The sequence below is a fragment of the Sciurus vulgaris genome (genome assembly GCF_902686455.1).
Source record: "Sciurus vulgaris genome assembly, chromosome: 9".
In the NCBI taxonomy this organism is placed as follows: Eukaryota; Metazoa; Chordata; class Mammalia; order Rodentia; family Sciuridae; genus Sciurus; species Sciurus vulgaris.
In genome coordinates this window covers 4656903-4680600 of record NC_136469.1, presented here as the reverse complement: position 1 = coordinate 4680600, position 23698 = coordinate 4656903, and the positions used below count along the sequence as shown (strand labels likewise).

The following is a 23698-nucleotide window of genomic DNA, read 5'->3' as shown; positions in this document are numbered from 1 at the left end:
AATTTGACTTGACATGCACAAGATTATAAAGACTAGCATAACCATAATTCCTGCTCAATTTGTTAGATACCTTGAATTTGAAAATTACACACTTGATAAGAAGGAACAGTCTTCTTTGTGTTGTCATTTTTGGAACAGTCATGTGGGTTTGATAAGAATGTTATCACATAAATAAAAAACAGCTTTGAACGACTGAAATCAATGAATGTTCCATGGCCTAATATTATGCAGAAACATCTCGTTTATGGAATTTTTTGTTTTCCTATATCAAAAGTGTTCAACAGTGCATACAATGGTTCAGTAACTGGAGAATTTTTTTACTTCTGGCATAAGTTTTCAATATCTAGAAACTGTGTTTAATTCAAATAGCAAAAACAAAAGTACAAGTAGATCAAACTTTTATTTTTTTTCAAGTAATAATCTAATTAGATAAAAAAAATTTACTTCTGGCAATAATGGTGCATCACACAATTAGTAAAAACAACTGAAAACAGAATGTCATTTTATGAAATTCTTAGTTATTAAAAACAAACTACCTAATACTCAATGCAAATAAAGTACAACCAAAACTCTACTTTGGACTCACCAGCATTATATTGGTTTATCAACTTCATCTTTATTTTCTGAAATATTAAACCAACTTGATAAAAATTATGTGTGGGGGGTTTGTTTGTTTGTTTCTTTTTTGTTGAAACAGGGTCCTACTACTCTTCCCAGGCTGGCCTTTCATTCATGATCCTCCTGCCTCAGTCTCCTCAGCAGCTGGAATTACAGGCATGCATCATTGCACCTGGTCAACTTGATAAATTAAGACCAGAAATTTTTCTGTGCAAAAGAAACTGCCTAAAATTTATCTGCATTTGATTTAGACAAAGCACTGAGAGAAGGAGGCATGCAGTCCACAAAAGGGTTCCCTAAAACTACACTACAATGAAGTTGACTATAGGAAATGAGTATCTAGACTATGCCAATCTTTAGTACCTCTAGTGTTTTCCAATTCCTATTTAGTCAAAGTGACTATAAAAAGTGACTATAAAAACAGGATATTTCTACAAAGTGCACTAATTCAGAAATGTTTTCTGCTGCATATTCTATCTCCCATCTGGTTTACATTTAACCATCTATCCCGCCTTGTTCCTTTTTAGGTTCCCAAACCAGATGGTTCTGATATCATATAAATGGCAGGACACAGTACTTCAACAAACTTCCCTGATTCATTTTCTTCTCTTGTAGTTAGGAAGACCTTGAGCTATTTGTGCCCTTTGTGTGATCTCAAACTTGGCAGTAATAAGAAGGCTCAAGTACTTCAACTCTCAAAACAAAAAGACATAGGGAGGGGATAGGGAACAACAGGCCAGTCTACCTCATAAGGACGGTCTCCTAGTGACAATTTATATACTTATCTGATAAGACATCATCTTAGGAAGAAAACAGCAAAGCATCTTATCACAATGAATACAGAGAGTTACAAATTGCTTTATCTTCACTGTAATTACTAAATTTTATAATTGATATATACATTAAGAAGTACAAGATACATGAATATTATCCAACATGCTATACTTATGGTTCATGTACATATGTGTGTGTACATACACACACACATACACACCTGTTTGAAATGACATAATAATCAATCCTATTTATTGCTGAGATCCAACAACAAAACTACTATATGTGGAGCATCCCTAATGCAAAAATATAAAATCCCAAACTTTTTACCGAAATCCAAAGCATTCTAAGCATCTTTTTGGGAAGGTTTAAGGAAATATGCCAAAATCTGAAAAACTAAAATCTCTAACACTTTCTGGTTCCAAGCATTCTGGATAACAGATATTCAAGTTGTACTAATTTATATATATAAATTATATGTATCTAATTATGTTTTAGGGAATAGTTTTGTCTAGAGAATCTTAAAAACTATGTAATAATATCCTTTATTACAACCAGGTTCTATTATATCAAACAATTATGCTTAATGCAGCTTTATTTACAGTTTTAATTGTTTGTTTATAACAAACCTAATTTTGAAAGGCAGTACTAAAGGGTACCTATAGATAATAAACTATACAAATTAATTCAAATACCGTAAATGATTATTAGGGTGTTTCCCATTGTATAAGAAAATATTAAAAAGCAATTAGATGAAATAATTTAGTGATATAAAAGAAAAAATACAGGGACTGAAAATGTTCTCTTCCAGGAAAACTTAACTGATAAAATTTGTTTAAGAAACATTATTTACTCCATATTGTAATTGTTAATACTTAATGACAATTTTTAAAAGTATTTCTTACCTGCCCCTTTCAACTGCCAAGGCATCAAGTTCATCAAAGAAAATAATGGAAGGAGCCAACGCTCTTGCTTTTCGGAAAATCTGGTGAAAAGAATACCGCATTAGCTAGTATTGGTAAATTCCAGAAAATTCTGTAGTTGTTTACTATTTGAAAACTGTCTTGAGAAAAAAAATCCATTATGTACAAATCATCCAGCCCAGTCACTTTACATACAGTTTAAAACAAGAAGCCCAGGACTTTACAGTGGATGTGAAAGTGACTTCTTCAATGGTGCTTAGAGGGACAAGACTAGCAACACATTCACACAGGTACGAAGTGCAGGTTAACAAGAAGCAAACTATTAAAATCTCAGCTCAACAACTGAGAACTGTGTGACCTTCAGCAGTTGATTATTTCTCTAAACCTCAAATTCCAGATCTATAAAATGGAGATAATGTAAATGCCTACCACAAAATATTATTTTAAGAACTGAAGAAAATAAAAAAAAAAAAAAAGGACACAGCATTTGGCAAAATGCCTGGAACACAGTAAGATCTCAATAACTGAAAGCTATTATTCACTACCATAACCACAAGTTTATAGGAAAAACAGAAATGTGTGAAATCCACAGATTTGCACATAAAATACTCAAATACCTAAAGCTACACACCTTACTCATGTCTTTGAAGACTACATGGAATGACTGATGTAAAGCTAGAACAAGAAAAATGGCCAGATTTTAGAGGAGCACAGACTGGATGAAGGAGAAGTCAATTAAGCAAACAAATCAGAGCCTGGCCAGACAGCCAGAGGAGTGCTATGTGGAAATACACTAAAAAAAGGCAGCACTGCAGAAAGAAACTGCATGTATGTTGCCTATGACTGGGCCCCAATTTTTTAATCACATGTAGTATGATCATAAAAATACAAAGGAATAAATATTGATGAAATTTTTCATCCTGTCATTATCAGTAATGTTTTGCCCCATTAACATCATCTCCATTTTAAAGGGAAAAGAACAAAAAGTAACTTAAAATTTTTTCTCATGACAAAGTATTCCAATTACTAATCTCTTGGTTGGCACCTAGGTATTTCCAAATGAAACAAATCGACTGTTGCTGTTTGTGTGCTCCTGTCTTTACTTGGCTTCTGTGAGCACATAGTGTCCTTTGTAGGAGGCAGATCAAGCACTGCTTATCAGGAAACTCAAGATGTGGCCGGATCGCTGATTCCAATACCATGACGGTGCACAGACTTCCTAGTTGTCCAGCTTCCCCCATATGAAGGAGAGACTCATCAGTCAGGACTGGCACTAAAGGCCTGAATTTACAGTACAGGAGACTGAAGGAAGAGGTACTGTCTGAATCACCAGGCAAAGGCAAATAAGTAGACAGTACACTGAAATTTCCATATACGAAGTTTATTCAATTTGAAGGGCCACATAGTTTATAAGATTTAAATCTCATGAGGTCTTGTGTTCTTTACACAGACGCATCTTAAAAAAAATAAAATACAGACATGCTGGTAGTTCTTAAAAATTATCTTTATGTGGTTAAAAATAAAGGTAATACTACGATACTACAGATTTACCAAAAACTGCATTTTCAAATAAGATATCTGTCTGAAGGAAAAGATGTATCGCTAGAATATGGATTTGGAAATTTCAAACTCTGTTACTCAAAACAAAATGGAAACCACATATAACAGAAGCGTAACTCTCTTATGGCATAATCTTCTTACCTCTCTAACTGCTCTTTCGGATTCACCAACATACTTATTCATTAATTCAGGTCCCTGCATGAAAAAGAAACACAATGGTTCATTATCTTCATAAACTCAACTAGGTACATTTCCTTTGATAATGGAAAAAAACATTCACAAGAGGAAAAAGTAAACAAAAATCTACTTTAATTAAATTAGTTCCTTTAGCATGATTATTTTCTCTGGGTGTTATTTCTAACTCAAAAATTAAAGCCACTGTATGTTCCCAAAACCACATATCAACACAAAGGAAAGGTTATGTGACTAAACAAGTTTTTAACACCGTGTTCACCACCTGTCTATCCATACATACATGTTTTTACAATTCAGCAGGCAAGAAGAATAGTCTAGTCTGGAAAACCAACAAAAACATAACATCCATGGATTCTCAGGCCTAAACACTGGCTGGTACTGAGTAGGTCTATATATTAGTTTATATCTAAATCACTAGATCAATAACCCAATCTGAAAAAAAGCAAAACCTCAGGTATATTCTTCTTATGGCTCTATGCTGAGCCTTGAAAAACTAAGGAGATGGTATAGGACTCATGTAATCATGACACTGCCTTATAGTCTCTGAATGTTCCCAATATAAAAGTTGCACTCACAGAACTAGACCATGGAGACACTACCTATAGGGTTCTGTGGGACCACACATGCCCTTCTTAACCAGCATCAAAGCCAAAGGAGATCTCTGCTACAGAACCAACTTTCAGGACACTGTTACCCTCAGAGTGTCACACTGTCCCTGTGAAAAACATCCAGTGTCTAGTCTGTAGTCATGGCCTCTATCTGAAATGCCCTTCAGATATGTGCCACTGAGCACTCCAAACTGCTGGAATTTCTATCTCCTTCTTGTGTCCAGGTATTTTAGAGGGGGTATTATGGCTGAAAGGCATCAACCTCTAGTAACAAAATTCCATCCATTTTTACTAATCAGTCTTCAACAGGAGAGTCCCATAGAGGTAGCAGGTCTCCTAGTGATACAACATATGTCACCGACTCAGAGTTCACTTTTACATTACGCACAGACCGACACACATGAATAAAACTTATGTAAGACTCTAGTACAGGTGGAGCACCAGAGGCAGGGAGCCAGCGATCAGAAAGGCAATTTAAAGTATGAGATAGGCAATGTCAAACCTGAGTTTAAATGTTGCCCTGTAAGAAAGAGGAAGGGTTCCAGAGGAGTGAACGGGTTATAGGTCTACTACTCAAAGATGACTCTGGCCACAATGTGAAGGATGCTCTGGACAGACGCACAGGTTGGAAATTGAGACCAATTATGAACTGCTTAAAATACAAAGGTGAGAAACAATGAGGGGCAGGATTAAGGCAAAAATGGTACAATGGAAATGAGAAGATAGTCACAAAGCCATTAAAAAGCAAAATCAACTTAATTTATTGCAGAAAGCAGAATGTGAAGATGAGAGAGAATAAGAAAAAGAATAATTCAAATTCAACTTAACAGCATTATTTTTGGTGTGCATGACAATGTCTCTACCATGGAAAAAAGATCTTCAATAAAGTAGGAGTAGCTGGTCTCAAAAACATGTAGCTTTTAAAATATACTTCATTCCAAAATAATTAAAATAAAAAACTTTATAATCATTGTTATAAGTACTAACATTTAATAAACACTCACTATGTGCCATGAACTGTTATAAGCACTTTATATGAATTAAATAAGCTATGTAAAATGTCAAAGTAGCACTAAATTACCATGAGGACTTCCCAGCTATGAATAATTTAAAGATCCACACAAAATTAAATTCAGGGAAGATCACAAATAAACACTCGTTATCTCAATCCTTGTGCTAAAAGTATCTTAAGTGACTGACATATAAAGGCACTGAATCAGACACTCATTCATTCAATGAACATTTATTAAGCTCCTACAATGAGTTTATGGTTTAATAGAGATAAAGCATGTTCTCACAAAAATATAGTAAGAAAAAACATAACTTTATAGAGGAGGCCATAAACAAAAATAAAACAAAGATTCCTTCCTAGTAATGGAATTAACCCTGAACAACAGTTAGGTTATAATTGTGTTCACTTAGAATGGCTGAATCAATATGCTTATACTATTGTCTCAGGCATTAATCAACAGTAACTTTAATATCTTGTGTGCAAAGATGTAGGAATGGGAAGGATTAACAAACAAAAGGCAGAATAATTTCAGAGTCTAAGAGAAAGCCTGGGGTATCTTAGCATCCAGTTAGAAAAGGGGAGAGCTAATACACTAGAAGAGGAAAAGACTGAGTATTAGAAGGTGCTTTAAAGAAAAGAGGCAATTATAACACAGGCAGGAGAGAAAATTTTGGAAGCCTATGAGAAGTTTGTTGTTGGAAAAGGAATTTCAGGTTCCAAGATTTCACAGAAAAAAATTCTGAAGTTCAAGCTGCCAATCAAAGGGACTAACCACAATGTTGATAAGGAGGGAAGTCATAATTTTTATTTGTTCAAGACAATTCATCCTTCACAAACACACCACTTTCCTACCTAGTCAATTCCCTTTTGAAAGAAAATGAGAGGTACTTGAAAGGACATGAGAGTACCTGGAATAGAGTAGCAGGAGCACAGAAGTTGAGAATTCAGGGGAGCCCAGAAGGAGAAATCTTGGTAAACACACTTTTCCAGTTAGGACAGAGGAGAAATAAACAATCCCTCAACCCTCTTTTGATTAAGGTGATGGGTCCCTAGTTTAACTGCCTGTATAAACAAAAATTAATTATATCAGGAAGACTACAACATCATAGTTAATTAGTTTAGGAATAAAAGGAAATTATGAAGAAGTTTAACATCATAAAAAGACTTAGCCACAACTTTTTATATACAATAATATTTTATACAAACTCCATTCAAATAATCAGTTATGCAATTCAAAAGTCATTTGGTGTAGCCAAGAAACAGGAGACAGTCGGGGGGTAAAAGGGCACTCAGGTTGCAAAAAGAATGGAGTGAGAATCTGCTAAGATCTAAATGTTTGTGTCCTCTCAAAATCCATGCTAAAATTTAATCCCCAATGAGAAGTTACTTGGAGGGGGGTGGTCTCAGGAGATAAAGATCAAGTCATGAGGGCAGAGCCCTTGTGAATGAGATCAGTGCCTTTACAAGAGAGGCTCCAGAGAGGGCCCTCCTTTCTTCCACCACATAAAGATGCAGTGAAAAAGAGGAACATCTATGAACATCTGTGAACCAGAAGAACTCTTATCAATGAATCAATCAGCACCTTTACCTTAACTTCCTGAACTACAGAATTGCAAGAAATGAATATGCTGCTTACAAGGCCATGGTATTCTGCCATAGCTTGCACAGACCATAGCAGGTTCCAAGCCAGATGCCTAAGGATATCCTGAGAGTCTCAGCCCACTGCAACACCACTTGCTAAGACATAAGGGAAGGGTGGTGGTGGTCAGAGGTGTCAAGGAAGGACCACAAGGAAGAGTAGAATAAGATGAGAACTCTCTTATGGGAGGGTGGCCTCATACATAGTATTGAAGCCCTGATGGGCCAAGAATCATCCTAGGTAGAAGCAACCTAAAGTGGGTTGCAAAGTCAGTGGGTCTAAGAGCAGTAAGAAAGAGAGCCAGTGACAGCACCCTGACACAGACAGGAGCCTAGTGGGGTAGGAAGTGTGCCACAGAGAGAGAACAGGGATAGGGCACAGCAAAGGGGAGGAGCATATCCAAGAGGACTCACCAAGTAACTAAATATACTGCAGATAATCGTTGCAACTTTTTTTCACTACTAGAGGGGTGAGTTATAAATACAAAAAGGAAATGAGAAAGATTTTCACTGTAATGAAATGAAGTTGGAGATGATACAAACTCAAGTTTATAAAGTTCAAATAAATGAAAGGAAAAAACCTTGACCCACAGACACAGAAATACTGGAGGTGGGAAAAAAGATTCAAATACAAATAACCCAGAAATAACAGAATGAAAAAACAGCATACATGTCATGAAAACATGTACTACTGATTTTTTCAAGAATAAAAATATAGCTCTTTTTCGTGGTGCCTTGTGGGCAATCAACTGCTCCAAGATGAAGCTGAATATCTCCTTCACAGTCACTGGCTGCCAGAAACTCACCGATGTGGACAATGAACGCAAACTTCGTACTTTTTATGAGAAGCATATGGCCTCAGAAGTTGCTGCTGACGCTCTGGATGAGGAATGGAAGGATCATGTGGTCCAGATCAGTGGCGGGAACGACAAACAGGGCTTCCCCATGAAGCAGGGTGTCTTGACCGATGGCCGTGAGTAAGGGGCACTCCTGTTACAGACCAAGGCGAACTGGAGAGAGAAAGCGCAAATCTGTACGATGTTGCACTATGGATGCCATTCTAGGTGTTCTCAGGTTGGTTATTGTAGAAAAAAGGAGAGAAGGACATTCCTGGCCTTACAGATACTACTGTACCTCATCAACTGGGACCCAAAAGAGTTAGCAGAATCTGCACACTTTTCAATCTCTTTAAGGAAGATGATGTCCACCAATATATTGTCAGAAAATCCTTAAGCAGGGAAGAAAATCCTTAAGCAGGACCAACACACCAAAGATTCAGTGTCTTGTTACTCCATGTGTCCTGCAACACAAGCGCCAGCGTATTGTTCTGAAGAAACAGCATACTAAGAGAAACAAGGAAGAGGCTGCAGAATATGCCAAACATTTGGCCAAGACAATGAAAGAAGCCAAAGAAAAACACCAGGAACTGCCAAGAGATGCAGGCTATTCTCTGAGAGCTTCTACTTCTACTTCTGAGCCCAGTCAAAAATAAAATTTTTTTAAGAGTAACAAATAAGATCAGACCTTTGAAAAAAAAATAAAAATCATTTTGAAAAAAGTAAAAAAACATATGAAGAACCAAGTAAAGCTTAAAGTATTAAAAGTCATAATATGTGAAATAAAAAATGCACTAAGTGAGCTTACAGCAAACATTACAAAGCAAGAAAATTACAAGCAAATCTAGGAAGAATAACCACTCAAGTTCTTTCCCATCTTGCAAGATGGCAGGTAAAAAGGCTAAGAAGCCTGACACTAAGGAGAAGAAACCTGGAGCCAAGAGGGCTGATGCTGTTGACAAGGTTAAAAAGGGAGACCTTAAGGTTAAGAAACCCAAGAAAGGGAAGCCCCACTGCAGCCAAAACCCTGTCCTGGTTAGAGGAATTGGCAGATATTCCCAATCTGCTATGTATTCCCACAAGGCCATGCACAAGAGGAAGTCCTCGGCTACTGAATCCAAGGTTGAGAAGGAGGAGGAGAAGGTTCTTGTTACTGTCACAAAACCAGTTGGTGCTGACAAGAACGATGGAACCAGACTAGTTAAGCTTCACAAAATGCATAGATACTATCCGACTGAAGACGTGCCACGAAAGCTGTTGAGCCACAGCAAAAGCCCTTCAGTCAGCATGTGCGATAACTGTGAGCCAGCATCACTCCCAGGACCATCTTGATCAACCACACTGGGCACCACAGAGGCAAGAGAGTGGTTTTCCTGAAGCAGCTGAGCAGTGGCTTGCTACTTGTGACAGGACCTCTTTCCATTAATCGAGTTCCTCTGCATAGAACACACCAGAAATTTGTTATCACCATCTCCACGAAGACTGATATCGGCAACGTGAAAATCCCAAAACATCTTACTGATGCTTACTTCAAGAAGAAGTGGAGGAAGCCCAGACACCAGGAAGGTGAAATCTTCAACACATAGAAAGAGAAATACGAGATTGCAGAGCAGCGCAAGGTTGATCGGAAACCTGTGGACTCACAAATTTTACTCAAAATCAAAGCTATTCCTCAGCTCCAGGGCTACATACAATCTGTTTTTGCTCTAACAAATGGAATTTATCCTCACAAATTGGTGTTCTCACCAAGAACCTGATTAAATAACTGATACATTAAAAAAAAAAAAAAGAGTAACCACTCAAACCAAAGCATGTGAGCGCACAAACACACACACACACACACACATGACAGCGGCATCACAAAGTCTAAGATATCATAATTAGACATCCAAAGAACAGTGAAAGGAGAGAGGTAAGAAAAAAAAAAATATATATATATATATAATTTTGGGTTTTTAAAAACTGAACCAGCAGGGCACAATGGCTCACACCTGTAATCCCTGCAGCTTGGAGGCTGAGGCAGGAGGATCTCAAGTTCAAAGCCAGCCTCAGCAACTTAGTGTGGTCCTAAGCAACTCAGTGAGAACCTGTCTCTAAATAAAATACTAAAAAAGGATGGGGGTGTGGCTGAGTGGTTAAGTGCCCCTAGGTTCAATCCAAAAAACAAAAACAACAACAACAAAAAAAACTGAACCCACAGATTCAAAAAACCTCAATGAACCCCAACTAAGTAAACTACACCAAGGCATATAATGATTGCTAAAAGCCAGTAATAAAGAGAAAATCATAAGTCAAAGAATATAAGGACATTTTCTATGCAAACAAAGACTACTGACAACAGAAGCCAATGACAATGGACTAGAAGTGCAAAAAGTGCTATAAGAACAAAGAAAGCTGTCCTGCTAGAATGGTATATTCTGGAAAACCATCAGGCAACACGAGCTGGAACCTGGGGCCACAGGACCTCCACTACAACAGGCTTCAGAGCAAGGCCAAAGTCTGATGTGCATTTATGACAAATGGAAATCCAAATCTATATAAAGAAATAAAGTGTGTTGGAAATAATCAACATGTAGGAAAATGAAAAGAGATCATTTTTATTAATTTCTTTAAAAAATAATTGACTAAAATGAAAGTGATAATAACAATACATTGCAGAGTTTAAATTATATGTAGAGGTAAAACACTGAACGAATACAGCAAAGAAAGGTATAGAGATGAGTGAGAAACAACGATCAGTGGTCCATTTTCAGAATATACTATTTAGTCTTAAATGCAGAATTGGGATGTGAGATCCAATAGTAGCCATTTTAACTACAGCCGTTCCCTTTGCCCTCCCCAATTTTAAAGTGAGCCAATCACATAATTTTTAACCAGAAACTACTTCGATCAGATCATGGGGCAATGCTGTATTAGGAATAAACACCCTCTTTCTTCAAATATCTGAACTGACTCTAATCCGATCTACAGTACACTCTTGTCTGATAGATGTTCTACATTCTCCATTACTAGAGCAATTAAGTTCATGTTATTTTTTTCAGAAGCTCTGTCTTATTTGAGCTCATGGTTATGGTGATGAATTCATGTTTGGTCCTGTGTGCCTACATTAATATTTTGTTCAAGTCTTGCTTTGTCTAACTATAATTTTTAGCCCGCTATCTGCTCTTTCTGCTGTCTTTATTTGTCAATTATTCAAGGAAAACTTATACAATCCTTTTTCCTGTTGGTTTCTATATATACTTATGCACACCAGTGTACTGTATGTTGTGCCTAGTTATGCCTACATATGTATTTTTGTGTATATATTGTTTGCATGTTACCAAGTTTGGCATACAGATAAATGAGCTCATAATTTTTTTAAAATAAGGATCCCAATGCTTTTTTGTTCACATGACTTGAACCTTTAAGAAAATGTTCAATTTAAATTGGTTAAATAGGTTGGATTTTGTTTGGAAGATCTATCTAGTGGTGACAGCGGTGCTTTAAAGTCGCCCAGAATTATTGTGTTGTGGTCTATATGATTCTTGAAATTGAGAAGGATTTCTTTGATGTACAGGGATGCACCATTGTTTGGGGCATAAATATTTACTATCGTTATGTCTTCCTGATTTATGGTTCCCTTAAGCAGTATGAAATGTCCTTCTTTATCCCTTCTGACTAACTATGGCTTGAAATCTACTTTATCTGATATAAGGATGGAAACCCCCGCTTTTTTACTGAGTCCATGTGCGTGGTAGGTTTTTTCCCATCCTTTCACCTTTAGTCTGTGGATGTCTTTTTCTATGAGATGAGTCTCTTGCAGGCAACATATTGTTGGGTCTTTCTTTTTAATCCATTCTGCCAGTCTGTCTTTTGATTGAGGAGTTTAGGCCATTAATGTTCAGGGTTATTATTGAGAAATGATTTGTATTCCCAGTCATTTGGCTTATTTTTGGTTTTTAAGTTGGTTTGGTTTCTCCTTTGAGTGGTTTTTCTCTAAGGTAGTTCCTCCCTTTGCTGACCAACATTGTTGTTTTTCATTTCCTCCTCATGGAATATTTTGTTGAGAACATTCTATAGTGCAGGCTTTCTATTTGTAAATTCTTTTAACTTTTGTTTATCATGGAAGGATTTTATTTCATCTTCAAATCTGAAGGTTAGTTTTGCTGGGTACAGGATTCTTGGTTGGCAATCATGTTCTTTCAGAGCTTGAAATATGTTGGTCCAGGTCCTTCCAGCTTTTAGAGTCTGGGTTGAGAAGTCTGCTGCTATCCGTATTGGTCTCCCCCTATATGTAATCCGATGCTTTTCTCTCACAGCCTTCAAAATCCTATCTTTATTTTGAATGTTAGGCATTTTCATTATAATGTGCCTTGGTGTGGATCTGTTGTGATTCTGTGCATTTGGTGTTCGGTCAGCCTCTTGTATTTGATTTTCCATTTCATTCTTCAGGATTGGGAAATTTTCTGATATTATTTCATTGAATAGGTTGTTCATTCCTTTGGTTTGTATCTCTGTGCCTTCCTCAATCCCAATAATTCTTAAATTTGGTCTTTTCATGATGTCCCATAGTTCTTGGAGATTCTGTTCATGATTTCTTACCATCTTCTCTGTTTGGGCGACTTTATTTTCAAGATTAAATATTTTGTCTTCATTGTCTGAGGTTCTGTCTTCCAAGTGGTCTAGTCTGTTGGTGATGCTTTCCATTGAGTTTTTTATTTGGTTTATTGTCTCCTTCATTTCAAGGATTTCCGTTTGGTTTTTTTTGAGAATCTCTATCTCTGTTGAAATGATCTTTTGCTTCCTGTAGTTGCTCTTTCAGCTTATTGGTATTATCACTCATTGCCTGCATTTGCTCTCTTATCTCATCCTTAGCTTCACGAATCATCTTAATCATGTATAATCTGAAGTCCTTTTCTGACATTTCTTCTAACATAGTGTCATTGGAGTCTACTACTATAGAATCTAGATTTGTTTGGATCATTTTCTTCCCTTGTTTTTTCATGTTGTTCATGTATCTTCCCCTCTAGCAGTGCAGATCTGGGGTATTGCAGATTTCCCCCTATAGGCTTATAGTGGCCCTATAGGTGTTCAAAACCCTTTCTATAAGGGGAGATCAATATTAGCAGTGCTGAAGTCAGACACTATGCAATCCTAGACCAAATAGCCCCTATGGGGACAATAACATCATGTAAATAAGGGAGAAAGTGACTCTGAGGGAACAGGTAAACAGAAGAAAAAGAAAGCAAGAAACGTAAAGAAATAAAAACAAATTTTTTTAAAAAAAACGAGAAAAATGAAAATCTACTGTATAATAGTCATATACTAATAAAACCTCCCAATGTTCAGTAGCCTGATGTATGAGAGGTACCTGACAATGAGCTTCAAGCCTCCAGCAGGCATCTCAGGATGGGATTTGCCCCACCCGAAGATCGGAGCTACGGCTTCCAGGATTATCTAAGATGGCTGCTCTGGCTTCCAAATGTGTTGGCAAATGGGGAGCTGCAGCTCAGGGGTGGACGTGGTCAGCTGGAGGTCCTGGAGACAGGATGCAGTTGGTCCGGCAGTGGTCCTGGAGGTCGGGTGTGTTTGGTGTGGTTGTGGGATCCAGGAGTCCGGGTGCAATCAGTTGGTCTGGGTTCCCAGTGATAGGGCACAGTCAGTTGGTCTGGGGGTCCTGGAGGCAGGGAGCGGTCAGTTGATGTGACGGCCCTAGAGGCAGGGAGTGATCGGATGGGCTGAGGGATCCTGGAGACGGGACTAGGTCAGTCCGGCCAGGGGTCCTACGGGGCCTGGCTGTTGTCTCAAAATGGCGGCAGCCACGTGTAATCAAACCTGCACGTACTGTCACAGTGAACTTCCAGGCAGCAGCAGGCAGCTGGTGCTCCACTGGCAGTCGGCGGTCAATCTGCTGGCAGCTGTCGGACGATCGGGAGGTGAACCTCGAGCGTTGGGTGATGGATAGGGGCAAGGCAAGCGATCACCTATTTTTAAAACATTGGCATGGAGTGCCTACCTATCCCATATTTTTGTAGCACATCTCAAGGAGCAAGGGAATATCTTGACCTTGTCAGATCTTCCAAAGAAACCATAGAACTCAATAACACAATCAATAACCTAGACTTAATAGACATATGTAGAATATTCCATCCATTCATGAGCGGATACACTTTCTTCTCAGCAGCACATGGAACCTTCTCGAAAATAGACCATATGTTATGCCACAAAGAAGCCCTTAGGAAATACAAAAAAACAGAGATACTGCCTTGTGTTCTATCAGATCAGAATGGACTGAGAGTAGAAATCAATGACAAAGTAAAAAAAGGAAATTACTCCAACACTTGGAGACTAAATAATATGCTATTGAATGAAACATGGATAACAAAAAACATCAGGGAGGAGATTAAAAAATTCTTAGAGGTCAATGACAACAATCATACAACATATCAAAATCTCTGGGACACTATGAAAGTGGTACTAAGAGGAAAATTCATTGCACGGAGCGCATTCCAGAAAAGAATGAAAAGTCAACAATTAAATGACCTAACATTACAGCTCAAAGCCCTAGAAAAAGAAGAACAGAATAACAGCAAAAGTAGTAGAAGACAAGAAATAATTAAAATCAGAGCTGAAATCAATGAAATTGAAACAAAAGAAACTATTCAAAAAATTGACATAACAAAAAGTTGGTTCTTTGAGAAAGTAAACAAAATAGATAAACCCTTAGACACGCTAACAAAGAGAAGGAAAGAGAAGACTCAAATTACTAAAATACATAATGCAAAAGGAAATATCACGACAGACACCACTGAGATACAGAACATAATGAGAAGCTACTTTGAAAATCTGTATTCTAACAAAATAGAATCTACCGAAAACATTGACAAATTTCTAGAGACATATGCTCCTCCCAAACTGAACCAGGAGTACATACACGATTTAAACAGATCAATATCAAGCAATGAAATAGAAGAAGCCATTAAAAATCTACCATCCAAGAAAAGCCCAGGACCAGACGGATTCTCAGCCGAGTTCTACAAGACCTTCAAAGAATTCATTCCAATACTTCTCAAAGTATTCCAGGAAATAGAAAAGGAGGGTACTCTACCGAACTCATTCTATGAAGCTAATATCACCCTCATACCCAAACCAGGAAAAGACACATCAAGGAAAGAAAATTTTAGACCAATATCCTTGATGAATATAGATGCAAAAATCCTTAACAAAATGGCAAACCGTATCCAAGTACATATTAAGAAAATTGTGCACCACGATCAAGTGGGGTTCATTCCTGAAATGCAAGGATGGTTCAACATTCGTAAATCAATAAACGTAATCCATCATGTCAATAGACTTAAGGATAAGAATCATATCGTTATTTCAATTGATGCAGAAAAAGCATTTGATAAAATACAACACCCCTTCATGCTCAAAACAATAGAAAAAATAGGGATAGTAGGAACATACCTGAACATTGTAAAGGCTATTTATGCTAAGCCCATAGCCAACATCATTCTTAATGGAGAAAAAACTGAAACCATTCTGTTTAAAAACGGGAACAAGACAGGGATGTCCTCTTTCACCACTTCTATTCAACATTGTCCTCAAAACTCTAGCCAGAGCAATTAGGCAGACTTAAGAAATTAAAGGGATACGAATAGGAAAAGAGGAACTTAAGCTGTCACTATTTGCAGATGACTTGATTCTATATTTAGAGGATCCAGAAACCTCCTCCAGAAAACTTCTAGACCTCATCAGTGAATTCAGCAAAATAGCAGGCTATAAAATCAACACGCATAAATCTACAGAATTTTTATAAGCAAGCGATAAAACAGCTGAAAGGGAAATGAGGAAAACAACTCCATTTGCAATAGCCTCAAAAAAAATAAAATACTTGGGTATCCATTTAACCAAAGAGGTAAAAGATCTCTACAATGAAAACTACAAAACACTGAAGAAAGAAATTAAGGAAGACCTGAGAAGATGGAAAGATCTCCCATGTTCTTGGATAGGCAGAATTAATATTGTCAAAATGGCCATACTACCAAAAGTGCTATACAGATTCAATGCAATTCCAATTAAAATCCCAATGACGTACCTTACAAAAATAGAGCGAGCAATCATGAAATTCATCTGGAAGAATAAGAAACCCAGAATAGCTAAAGCAATCCTTAGCAGGAAGAATGAAACAGGGGGTTTCGCAATACCAGAACTTCAACTACACTACAAAGCAATAGTAACAAAAACAGCATGGTATTGGTACCAAAATACAGAGGTAGATCAATGGTACAGAATAGAGGACACGGACACAAACCCAAATAAATACAATTTTCCCATACTAGACAAAATTGCCAAAAATATGCAATGGAGAAAAGATAGCCTCTTCAACAAATGGTGCTGGGAAAACTGGAAATCCATATGTAACAGAATGAAAATAAACCCCGATCTCTCACCCTGCACAAAACTCAACTCAAAATGGATCAATAACCTTGAAATCAGACCAGAGACCCTGCATCTTATAGAAGAAAAAGTAGGTCCAAATCTTCACCTTGTTGGCTTAGGATCAGACTTCCTTAACAGGACTCCCATAGCACAAGAAATAAAAGCAAGAATCAATAACTGGGATAGATTCAAACTAAATAGCTTTCTCTCAGCAAAGGAAACTATCAGCAATGCGAAGAGAGAGCCTACAGAGTGGGAGAATATCTTTGCCTCTCATAATTCAGATAGAGCACTAATTTCCAGAATATATAAAGAACTCAAAAAATTCTACACTAAGAATACAAATAACCCAATCAACAAATGGGCTAAGGAAATGAAGAGACACTTCACAGAAGAAGATGTACAAGCAATCAACAGATATATGAAAAAATGTTCACCATCTTTAGTAATAAGAGAAATGCAAATCAAAACTACACTAAGATTCCATCTCACCCCAATTAGAATGGCGATTATCAAGAACACAAGCAACAATATGTGTTGGAGAGGATGTGGGGAAAAAGATACACTCATACATTGCTGGTGGGACTGCAAATTAGTGCATCCACTCTGGAAAGCAGTGTGGAGATTGCTTAGAAAACTTGGAATGGACCTACCATTTGACCCAGCTATCCCACTCCTCGGATTATACCCAAAGGACTTAAAATCAGCACACTACAGAGATACAGCCACATCAATGTTCATAGCAGCTCAATTCACAATAGCCAGACTATGGAACCAATCTAGATGTCCTTCAATTGATGAATGGATAAAGAAACTGGTATATATATACAATGGAATATTACTCAGCTATAAAGAATAATAAAATTATAGCATTTGCAGGCAAATGGATGAAATTGGAGAATATCATGTTAAGTGAGATAAGCCAATCTCAAAAATCCAAAAGAGGAATGATCTCACTGATAAGCAGATGATGACACTTAATGGGGGGTGGGAGTGGGACAAGAATGGAGGAAGGAGGGACTGTATAGAGGGAAAAGAAAGGTGGGAGGGGTTGGGGGAAGGAAAAAAATAATGGAATGAATCAAACATTACCCTTTGTAAATTTATGAATATGCAAATGGTATGCTGTTACTCCATGTACAAACAGAAACAATGTATCCCATGTGTTTACAATAAAAATAAATTAAAAAATTTAAAAAAAAATAGGTATCTTATTTCCCCCACACCTGTCTTTCCTAGTATATCATTCTGCTTATTTCCTTGAGACATTTCAGTAGTATAGTTTCTATAAACATGATTTTATCAAGAATTTACTTCAGTCTTGAAAGTGAATTTCTTTGGGGATAGTTACATCTTACTTGTTCAAGGTGTGAAACATATATCTGATTTTTTGCTGCTCTATTGATACATTGATCATAAACTGAAATAATATCATATGATTGCCTTCAGCCTTTATCTTGAATATTTGGGTTAAAACACACAATATACAGATCATTAAAGCTATATTTTAAATATAGTATGTTGCAATTATATATATTTTGACAATAAAAGCTCTTAGTAGAATCACAGTATAGGAAAATTATCTGTATATCAGTGGCCCTTACATAATACTCTAACATGACTTGTGTTTAATTTCACTTTCTGGGTGATCTTGGATTGAACCAAATGAATATTTGAAGACCCAATTTAATTTTCTGTTAAAAAAAATTTTTTTTAATTACTAGGGAAACAATTAGAAAAATATTTTAGGCTATTTTTTATTTTATATTGAGATTCTAAAATACTTTAAATTTCTCAAACAGAATATTTGGAAGCCAGATTAGGCTCCATGAGTGGATTACAAACAGTAGGAGAGGAGGCTTCCATGTTCTTGAAGGATGGGTGGTAAAGGAGAAGATACTCACAGTATATGGAGTGCTGGACTCGTAAGAATATAATGCTGCTATTTGCATCCACTTTTCCTCAGGGAATCCCAACTAAGAAGAAAGGGTGAAGTGGCTGAGAAGGGTTGGTGCCAGTGGTATGTAGCCTTAGGATGTAGTCAATGTGAGCCTATGCATTTGTAGATCTACATATCAGAGACTCAATAGTTAATTTTATTAAGATAAATGTTTTATTTTTCTGAGATTAACAGATGTAATAGAAGTTATTTAAATTAATCTTTACCATATGGTTTTCTTATCCTTTCTTTTATACATTTGAAAATTTATAACATGGTGTTGGAGAACATGAAGGAAAATGTCACCTTAATCTCTTTTAAAGAGGTTAAAGATGGTGGATTAGTCTGTCATTTTTTTTTTTTACCAACTTATACCATGTAAATATCAATACTAAGTATGTTATATTTATGGAATAATTATTTGTGTGACCCTACTTCTCTTCATATAATATATGCATAATTTATAATAATGACTATCATGTTACTATGGTGAAACATTCTGGAGATATTCTTATGCAGTGGATACCTGAGTCTCCTAGTTAACTTATACTGTATTTATTAACTTCTATCTCCATTGCCTAAGCCTCTTCAAATTTTAGTAAATAATACCATCTATTTTTGTACTTGCATACCACCAATACATTTCCTTTAGGAGGTTACTTCTATTAAATTTACTGGGGGAGGGGAAGTGTCTTTGAAATAATTTTGTAAATGTTGCATTCTATGTCTCAGTAAGTATAACTAAAGACTCTGAGAAGTCCTGCAGTTACAAAAAAAAATAGTGAATTTTTAGCCCAACATTTCTAGATATATTTATTTGACTATGATCCTGCTTTTTCCACAATGCCTTATTATAGCCCACTGAGCTTGGGGAAATGACATCTTAGACATCCAACTGGTAGTATAACTTGCATATACATATTTATGTTTACAGAAATGAATCTAAGTATATAAATTCAAGTTTGCTATAAATACAAAAAAAAAATTGGTTAAATAGATAAAAGACATCTTTTAAATTACTGACCCACACATTTTTCTAGGTAGCTGACCAAGAAAACATTAAATTTATAGAATGCTTTTAGTGCAATGTCCATTGCTTTTAAGGATTTTTATTTGGCAGGAAAAACTGACAGGTGTTAACTAGTCTTGTCTAATACCTTGGTTTCCATGAATAACCTAAGTTAAAAATGTGTAAACAAGTTTTAATATAAATGGAATTAATCTTCATAAATGTGTTACAAAAGACATCTGATTATTTTCAAAGTGAAAATACTAAAACAGTCACTACTACATATGAATTCAAGTACAGTTGACTTCTGGAATACTACAAGACAATATATTTGGGTTTATTGTGTTTATACATGTTTCTTGGTACATGGGAAAACAGTTTAAGACTGCTGTTTCTGGTCTTCACTGAAAGCAAAGTTACTAAGAGTTAGAATTCTAACAGGTATAATTCTATATACAAAAAGTACAAAAGTTTCAGCTAGGTTTTAAAGTTCTGTGAAAAAAGGTCACCTTTTTAAAATGAAGTAATTTGTTTAAATACACGGATTTCATTAGGATAGTTTCAGAATATAAATTTAAGATACAGTGTGAAATTAGAAAAAATATAATAAAAGATATAAATATGGAAATATATTTTAATATGAAGATTTAGAAGGAATGGTAAAGTAATACTCTTATGTTAAAGTCCAAGATGAGAGCTGGGGCTGTAGTTCAGCTGCACAGCACTTGCCCAGCATGTGTGAAGTAATGGGTTCAAACCTCAGCACCACTAAATAAATAAGCAAGTAAATAAATAAATAAATAAACAAACAGATAAATAAATAAGACCAAACCGAATAAAGATATTCTGTACATCTACAACTGAAAAAAAAAGAAAAAATTAGTCCAAGATGAGAGAGGACAAAGCTAAAGGTATGAACAACTTGAAGAATGCTTAACTTGCAAAAAGACTGGTAGAGGGTAAATCTCCAAAAGTTCATGTATGTGATTAACTTGGCTATAATTAGCACAGTTATTCACAGGTTTTTTCCTAAGGTTAAACTTCACTATGCTAACTGTCTATATGTAAAAACAACAGAGGCTACTTAAAACATTGATCTGCTCTTATCTATCAAGATGAGTAGGAGGTCAGGCAGCATCGGATGGAGCTGGCCGGCCTGCCTGACCCCCACGCTGAGGTCGGACACCACTGCTGAGCTAGTCGGCCCGCCGACCCCCGACTGAGCCTGCCTGCCTGCCCCCCTACTGCTGAGGGACACTGCACATGTCTCTGTGCTGACTCAGCGCACCCTTGCTGGGGCTCCCCAGCTTCTTTGGAGGCTGGTGCAGGCATTTTGAATTATTCCTGAGGGCGTGGCCATCATCATCGGAAGGGCAGCTCCCTTCCTGAGACAACTACCGGAGACTGGAGGCCCTCTGACAGGACACAGGAATCAAGAACAGGAGGTATTGAGAGACTCGGGACCAACTCAGAGCAGCCGGGTGGGTCTCTTCCACTGGGCGAGGCTCTCTGGACAGATCAGAAGTCCCAGAATGCAAGGAACTTTGTGGAGTAGAGTTGCCCAGTGAGACTGCCCCGCTGGAGCCATGAACCCAGATAACCAGGAGCATTGTAGAGGAGGGCCACCCAGCAAGAGGCTTCAGTGCAGAGTGAGGGTCCTAGGCCTGGACAGTAGGTCCAGTCCCCAGGGACGTCATAGAGGAGGGCTGCTTCGAGAAAGAGTCCCTTGTAGGCCCAGGTCCTCCAGACGAGGTGGTAGTTCCAGACCCCAGGGACCGTCACAGAGGAAGGCTGCCCAACCCAGGTGGTAGTTCTGGACTGAAGGGAACTTCTCAGAGGAGAGCTGCCCAGTGAAGAGGAGAGCTGCCCAGTGAGACATCCCCACTGGGTGAGTCTTCCCCGCCAGGCAAGGCTTTCCCGACACAGTGGGAGAACCAGAGACACAGGCCCAGACCAGCCACACCCCAGCCCGTAGTCTAGTCCCCCTTTTGACCATCAGACAACAAGTGGAAGCGCCTCTTCCCACCAGCAGGAAATACAACCCACCTGAAGGCCACCACCCCTAGAGGGGCAGCTTCCTTGTGTATCACTGCATTTTCAAGTTCCTCCAAGACTTCAGTCTACTGAAGAATAGGAGGCGAGTTACTGGAAATCTACAGGGACACTATAAGCCAACAGAGTTTCACTACAAGAGGGGTAGACACTTGACCAAAATGAGAAAACAAGGAGAAAAAATGTCCCACACAAACCTAGATGCTACATCAATAAAATCCAATGATAGCATGGCAGAAGAAATGTCAGAAAGAGTTCAGAATGTACATAATTAAAATGATCAGAGAAGCACACGATGAGATGAAAGAGCAAATGCATGCTGTGAATGATTGCACCACTCAAAAGAGCAAATGCGGGAAGCAAAAGATCATTTCAATAAACAGAGATACAAAAAAAAAAAAAAAAAAAAAAAAGACAAATCCTTAAAATGAAGGAAACAATAATCCAAAATAAAAACTACATAGAAAGCATAACCAATAGGATAGAACACCTGGAAGAGAGACCCTCAGACACTGAAGAAAATATATTTAACGTTGAAAACAAAGATGACCAAACAGAGAAGATGGTAAGAAATCATAAACAAAATCTACAAGAATTATGGGATATCATGAAAAGGCCAAATTTAAGAATTATTGGGATTGAGAAAGGCTTAGAGAAACAAATCAAAGGAATGAACAATCTATTCAATGAAATAATATCAGAAAATTTCCCACATCTGAAGAATGAAATGGAAAATCAAGTTCAAGAGGCTTATAGGACTCCAAATACACAAAATTACAATAGGCCCACACCAAGGCACATTATACTGAAAATACCTAACACTCAAAATAAAGACAGAATTTTAAAGGCTGTGAGAGAAAAGAATCAACTTACATTCAAGGGGAAACCAATACGGATATCATCAGATTTTTCAATCCAGACCCTAAAAGCTAGAAGGGCCTGGAACAACATTTTTCAAGCCCTGAAAGAAAACGGATGCCAACCAAGAATCTTATACCCAGCAAAACTTACCTTCAGATTTGACGACAAAATAAAATCCTTCCATGATAAACAAAAGCTAAAAGAATTTACAAAAAGAAAGCCGGCATTACAGAACATTCTCAGCAAAATATTCCATAAAGAAGACATGAAATACAACGATGTAAATCACCAAAGGGAGGAACTACCATAAAAAAAAACAGACAAATAAAGGAGAAATCAAGTCATGTCAAAAAACAAAAATGAGTCACATGACCGGGAATACACACAAATCATATCTCAATAATAACACTGAATGTTTATGTCCTGAACTCATCAATCAAAAGACACAGACTGAGAGATTGGATTAAAAAGAAAGATCCAACAATATCCTGCCTGCAAGAGACTCACATAGTAGAAAGAGATACACACAGACTGAAGGTGAAAGGATGGGAAAAAACATACCATGCACATGGACTCAGTAAAAAAGTCGGAGTATCCATCCTCATTTCAGATAATGTGGACTTCAAGTCAAAGTCAGTCAGAAGGGCTAAAGAAGGACACTTCATACTGCTTAATGGAAGCATAAATCAGCAAGACATAACAATCATAAATATCTATGCCCCGAACATTGGCTCATCCACGTACGTCAAACAAATCCTTCTCAATTCCAGGAACCAGATAGACCACAACAAAATAATACTAGGTGATTTTAACACAGCTCTCTCACCACTGGACAGATCTTCCAAACAAACATTGAACAAAGAAACCATAGATCTCAATAACACAATCAATAATTTAGACTTAATGGACATATATAGAATATACCATCCAATAAAAAGCAAATACACTTTCTTCTCAGCAGCACATGGATTCTTCTCTAAAATAGACCATATTCTATGCCACAAAGCCAATGTTAGCAAATACAAGAAGACAGAGATACTACCTTGTATTCTCTCAGATCATAATGGATTGAAATAAGAAATAAATGACAGAATAAAAAATAGAAACTACTCCAACACCTGGAGATCAAATAATATGCTATTGTATGATGAATGGATAACAGAAGACATCAGGAGGGAAATAAAAAAATTCTTAGAGGTAAACGAGAACAAAGATACATCATATCAAAATCTCTCGGACACTATAAAAGCAG

The 23698-nt window shown here is 37.1% G+C and overlaps 1 protein-coding gene and 2 pseudogenes across 10 annotated transcripts in view; 2 read left to right on the top strand and 1 right to left on the bottom strand.

Annotated features, from left to right (window-relative positions):
- AFG2A (AFG2 AAA ATPase homolog A) overlaps nt 1-23698 on the bottom strand; it is a 291079-nt gene that overhangs the window by 174243 nt on the left and 93138 nt on the right. For 7 of the 8 annotated variants that reach the window (XM_079154019.1, XM_079154017.1, XM_079154018.1 and 4 more), the window contains exons 12-13: nt 4017-4070; nt 2298-2377 (exon numbers count right to left, since the gene is read on the bottom strand). In XM_079154019.1, coding sequence (XP_079010145.1) covers nt 2298-2377; nt 4017-4070 — 134 coding nt within the window. Of the gene's footprint in view, nt 1-435; nt 763-2297; nt 2378-4016; nt 4071-23698 lie in introns of those variants that run through there. The other variant, XM_079154023.1, reaches the window with a different exon arrangement.
- Nucleotides 7384-8825, top strand: LOC306669879 (small ribosomal subunit protein eS6-like; annotated as a pseudogene). Its single transcript has one exon. The product of its transcript is annotated as a small ribosomal subunit protein eS6-like (transcript).
- LOC306669880 (large ribosomal subunit protein eL6-like) lies at nt 9031-9803 on the top strand (annotated as a pseudogene). Its single transcript has one exon. The product of its transcript is annotated as a large ribosomal subunit protein eL6-like (transcript).